This window comes from Manacus vitellinus, unplaced genomic scaffold, assembly GCF_001715985.3.
Source record: "Manacus vitellinus isolate BGI_N305 unplaced genomic scaffold, ASM171598v3 scaffold_41_pilon, whole genome shotgun sequence".
Taxonomy (NCBI): Eukaryota; Metazoa; Chordata; class Aves; order Passeriformes; family Pipridae; genus Manacus; species Manacus vitellinus.
Window position 1 is genome coordinate 1,967,450 of NW_021940545.1, and position 5,738 is coordinate 1,973,187.

At 45.3% G+C, this 5,738-nt stretch overlaps 1 protein-coding gene across 1 annotated transcript in view; it reads left to right on the forward strand.

The window, feature by feature from the left end:
• Positions 1 to 5,738, forward strand: part of CDON (cell adhesion associated, oncogene regulated) — a 37,054-nt gene that overhangs the window by 19,568 nt on the left and 11,748 nt on the right. The window contains exons 12-15 of the mRNA XM_029962048.1: positions 151 to 212; positions 806 to 911; positions 4,187 to 4,309; positions 5,724 to 5,733. Of these exons, the coding sequence (XP_029817908.1) occupies positions 151 to 212; positions 806 to 911; positions 4,187 to 4,309; positions 5,724 to 5,733 (301 nt within the window). The remainder of the gene's footprint in view (positions 1 to 150; positions 213 to 805; positions 912 to 4,186; positions 4,310 to 5,723; positions 5,734 to 5,738) is intronic.

A 5,738-nucleotide genomic window follows, 5' to 3' on the forward strand; every position in this document is an offset into this window, starting at 1 on the left:
GAGGGGCTGCAGCCGCCGAGTCCACCTGCTCTGGCACAGACATATCAGAGGCACCAGTGGGCTTAACTCTGTCCCAAGCCCTGTTCGTGCCATGAGTTGTGAGCAAGTTGGCTCCGTTTCCTGCAATTCCTGCTGCTTTTGTCAATCCAGGCTGGGGTGGCTGGGAGCATTTCAAACCCTCCGTCTTCCCTCACATCCAGTGGAGGTTTCATGTCAGAGAAACGTTTTCCTTTCCCCTGTTACCTCGTCTATTGTAAACAAGTACTTTAAAGTCCTTATTGAAACCCACAGAAATTCTTTGCTCTTGTTTTGAAATCTAACCCCCTGGTATACTTTGGAGGATTTAATGTGTAGAGTTCCCAGTGTTAGTTTGCTCTGCTAGCTCAGCCTTAAGAGATGTTAAGGATAATAAACTTAAAATAACCTCTGATTCCTCAGGAGGCTGCATAACTTAAAGTAAAAGATTCTTGAGCTGATTTTTAGAGTGACCTTAACTCTTTCTGAAGTAAAAATGGTTTTTAACTTTTCCATTTCCATTAATCACGAAAATTTTCAGGCCGTTCATGGTCAAACCCTAATTGAGGGTTTGGAAAGTGATGTGGGAGGAAAGTGTCAGCCCCAGTCAGTCTCTTATCCCCATCCCACACTCCTTTTTTTCAGCTGCTCTGAGGAGATCAGTCACCTTTACTTGTACAGCCATATTAAGAACATTCACATTTCCAGGGGATCAGACACTCGGCGATGACAGCAGGGCTCAGTTAAAATTTTTCATCTCTAATGCAGCCCTTTCAAATTCTCTTTGCAGTACATTACATCCAGCAACAACAACACGCCCATCCAAGGATTTTACATCTATTACCGGCCCACGGACAGTGACAACGACAGCGACTACAAGCGGGACATCGTGGAAGGTACGGGGCCAGGCCCGGGGGAAAACACCCCTCCAGGGGAGGGACACCCTGCAGCCTCGCTGGCTGTGTTTATATGGAATCTAAACTGCTGTTCCCAGGCGCAGTCTTTGCCATATGTCTGGCAGAAGGAGCTCTCTCAACTACCTAACCTCAGGTTCTGCCCACACATGAGCTGGTTTCTTCCTTCTGAAGCTGCTTCGATGCGGGAACTCGAGAACTAAATGCTGGGTTTAGGTTTGGGTTGTTCTACTGCTGCACATCCTTAGTGCAGGTCTGTTTAAACTGGTGTAACTTCAAGTCGTGTAAAGAGAAAGCAGTGTAAATGGGGTTTAACCCAGGGTAAAAACATCTGGGTTACAGACTGTGCTAATAACTAGCAGGCTTTTAAAATTATTTGCCCCAGCACAGACTTTCTAAGCTGGTAGTACCTTGTGTGTAATTGCCCTTCTCTCCTCTTACCTCACCTAATCACTTCTCCTGCTATAAGGAAGTTGCTTTTAGCCCCAAGTGCTGTAGCACGCTGCAAATGCAGGTATGTTTGTGCCTCATTTTGCCTTTTAATCAAGTTATTTTTTTCCCCTGTGCATATTAGATCATCATTTTCCTGGAAGAAGTTATTAGATAATGTCTATATTAGTCCAGAAGTGGAAAACCCTTTTAAAAATATTTTATTTAATGTCCTTATTGCTCGGGCTGAGCAAACGCAGTGATCTCATTCTGGCCCAATGACGTTAATTATTTTTTTCCCCCTCATTTATTTCAGTTACAAGGGGAATGGGCCTTTATTTTGAAAATTTTCCCCTGCCAGACAATTCTGCACATAGTACTTTGATGCATGACATAAGCTTTTGCACACTATAAAGCTATTAAAGATCCAGAGTTTGGGCTCAGAGGCTTTAAAGAACCTTATGCAGGCTGCACCTTCATCTGCAAATGTATTTTAGCCTTTGCTGCACAGAACTTGTGTGTTTATAAGTCTTATACACTGAGCAGTTAGTTGTTTAAGTGGGCTCCACTGTGCTGTGAAATTAGCTTGTTTCGGATTTTTTTCCGAGCGTGTGTGTATTGAACTCTTTGTGGCAGTCTGAAACCATTAGCAGCTGCTCCACTCTGCCAGAGCCTGCAACAGAAATCACTCGGTGGAAAGATTTAAACCTCATCTTTTCTTTACTGTGCTCCCCTAAATTAGCTTTTCAGGGAGGGGAAAAAAAGAAAAAGAGACAGAACTATTTTCAATTAAAGTGCGATTGGAAGCGCTTGATGTGAAATATGTAGAGGAACATGTGACTTAAGGTATTTTTACCATAAATCACTTGTCCTTCACTTTTTTTTTCCCCCCCCTCTCTGTTACCTTTGAATTAATCTGTCTGTTTTTTGACAGGGAATTTTATCTTGAAATGACTGCATGAGTTGTGGAAAAAGTGTTGTGATGCCTGTGTTAGCTAAGTGCTTGCCTCAGGCTTTCCTCACCGCTTCCTGTTAAGTCTTGTCTTTCGAGACATTCAAAACTCTGCAGAAAACTTTTTTTTTTTCCATATAAATGCCGCTACAGGCAAAATCAGATTTTATTTGAAGAAAAAAAAAAAACAACAAGCAAAAAGCTTGGCTCTGGTGGCTCCTTGGTATCTCTTTTTAAGCAAAAACAAAGCCAAATCAACCCTGTCCTGCATCGATGATCTGAATTTCTCTGTTTCTGGTCTGAATTTCTCTGTTTCTGGTCAGAATTTCTCTGTTTTGAGGGTCCTGGAGATTGAATTTTAAATGTAAATGCAGTCTGATGTCAGTTGTTTAAATGTTTTCCCTTGCTAATGGTGCAAGAAGAGGACAGTTAAAAGTGCCTGTACTGATTCCAGTTCCACTAATGGTTTGAAGCGGAAACCTAAAACCTGGTGTAGTAATTACCGAAAGGAATGCTTGGGGGTGGGGGCGCCGGGAAAACCGAGCCTGAATCTTGGGAAAACGTGCGATTTAGGGAAAGGCGGATTCCAGCTTCAGCCAGGGCTTGTCTGCCCTCACTGGAACGCTCAGCGAGGGCTGAGCTCCGACCACATCTCATCTCCTGCCCTTGTGGGGCCGGGAGGGGGGTCCTGGACCTGGGCGGGGGTCCCGGAGGAGTTGGAGCAGTGTCACGGTGACAGCCCCCGCCCGCCGAGCACGCTCGGTTCTTTTTATTCCTGCTTAAATCAGTAGGTGGTATGACAGCTCCTTAGAAACAGGGGAAACAGTTCAAGGGGGTATTTTCCAAGAGGGATTAGGAGCACTCAAACAGTTAATTAAACTCCTTAAAAATAAAAAAGAATAAATAAAAAGAAAAAAAAAGAAAAAAAAAAAGGGTTGCTGTTTATTAAAATTTGTCACAAGCCCGTGAAAGTAAAAACTGGGAATGATTTATCCCGAAGTGCTCAGTACTTCAGGAGGGTGTCTAAATGAAATGCTGGCCGGGGGCCAGAGATGACAAAACGGTCCTATTAGAGAAGATTGCTTGGCTCGGGCTCAGGCTCTGCTGGGGCAGCGGCACCGGGACAGCCTCGCTGGGTTCCCAGGATGGTTAATAAAATGCACATTTTGGCCACGTTGAGCGACCCAGATGTGTCCTTCCTGCGAGACACAGGCGGCTGCAGTCGTACCTCGCACCTCGAGCACTGCAGGCTGGGAGAGGGTCTTACCACAGCCAAGTTTTTCCACTATCTCAAGTTTTCTGTGCCAGTTTCCCTTGTTATTTGCCCAGTGTACTGTAAATTGCCAGCATAACCCACCCTAAACCCATCTGTGCAGCAGTTCCATGTTTAGGCTGCTGTTGAATTTAAATGCACAGATGGGGACACTTGGATGTCTGTTTTTTGAGTTTAGTGAGTTCTGGCTTTTATAGAGAAGGATTTTGTTTTTTTTAAATCAATTGCCAATAGTGAAAAAGACTCACTTTTATTCATCAAAAGGTTCTTCTGATTCTCAATTTCGCAAGATAATGTGAATCTTATAGAACCATGGAATGGGTTGGGTTAGAAGGTACCTTAAGGAGCACCTAGTTCCAACCCCCTGCCATGGGCAGGGATGCCACTCATAGATCATGGTTTCAGCTAAGTCCATAAACAGTTACTAAAGACTTCTGTGCTAACAGAAGAAGCTGCAATGTCCCTGCACTTGGTAGAGAAGGACCCTGCAGTACACTCGTCCCTAATTCTGGCTCAATTCCTAGATCTTCATTCACGAAGCCTGGCCATGAATTGTGGCTCACGGGAGTAACTGAACTGCAGTTATTTTTTCTCCCCCCACAGGTACGAAGCAGTGGCACCTGATAAATCACCTGCAGCCTGAAACTTCTTATGACATTAAGATGCAGTGCTATAACGAGGGCGGGGAGAGCGAGTACAGCAACGTGATGATCTGCGAGACCAAAGGTGAGGCCGCGGGGCTGAGCCCAGGTGGCGTTCGGGGCGCGAAGTGCCCGCCGCGGGGAATTCTTTGGGCAGCTCCGAAGTCAGCTGCGATGATGACTGCGATTTTCTGGAATGTTTCGGAGGATTGTTTTGTCTTCCGAAGCCGAGATTGTTTTGAACATATGGAAAGTGATCCCTTGCGCTCCTCCCGGGGCCCTCGGCGGAGCCGTGCAGCTCTGCCTGCCCTCGGAGATAGCGCCGGCTCTGGGGTGCTGATGGCCTCTCCTCAGGAGACAACCATGCGCCTGAAGATGACAGAATTGATTTGTACGTCTGTTTTATGTCTTCGGGGCTCTGTGACACGTTGTATAAGTGCAGACCACAGCAATTGATGGTTGTGTTGGCTGCCTCCATCCCTAATCCTGCATGCCTCTGGCACAAAGTTTGTACTGTTCTTGGGAAGTGTCAGATATGGCAGTCACATTTATTTTGCGAAGGATTCCTGTCTCCTTTAATCTCTAAAACCAAGTAAGGCTGTAAAGGGAAAATGCAGACAGTAAACTTCAAATGCAGTGCTATGAAAAAATGTCTTTAAAAAAAAAAAAAGAAAAAAGCCCTCTGGGAGCGGAAGCATCAAAATTCAGCAAAGTGAGTAGTGAAACCTTTGAAGGAAGGAGTAGGAGCTGCAGGGCTTCAAGACTGTGTGCACAGTTGTTCTCCCTCCTGCAGGGAATATAACTTTCTTCTCTAATTTTAAAACTGACAAGATGTATCTGTCATTCACGCTGCCTCTTCCTTAAAATGCACCTCCCCCAGGCTTATAGGGGTGATCCAGTTTATCCAACATACCTCCAATGGAGGTGTTTTTGTCTCTCTGACCAGCTTCACTCCTAAACCAGGCACCTCTTTTAGGTTTTTAGTGTCAAATGAAATGAATCTAAGCTGTGGTGTGCTGGAAACTAATGTAAATATAATTCCTGGGTTAAACTACCATCTCGTTTTTAGGGATTTTCTGCTCAGCTCTTGGTGAGGTTTGGAAACGGGGTTAGGAGGGTTCACATCAGATAAAAGTAGGTCATCTGGCAGAGGCTGGGCGAGAGAAATGCGTGTTGTGGTTTTTCCTGACCTCAGAAGTGGAAAGATTTGCGCTCTTTCAAGTTGGGAGTGAGAGCAGTTGTAGCCATGCGGACCCCGAGCGGCTCATTAAAGTTTCAGTGACCTCAAAGAGGGGGTGAGCAGGCAGGATAATCACCATTTTCCAAGGCAAACAGCTATTACCCAACAGCAGTTGGCCTTCTCCTTGTAGGATTTAATATTGGCTTGGAAGCTTTCTTTGCGAGGCATTAGGACTTGAACTCGGCGGCGATTATTTTAGTTTCCTAATGAAAAAGAGCGTTGGGTGAGTGTGCCCATGCCTGTCTCTCTGCCCATCCAGTGAAACGCACGCCGG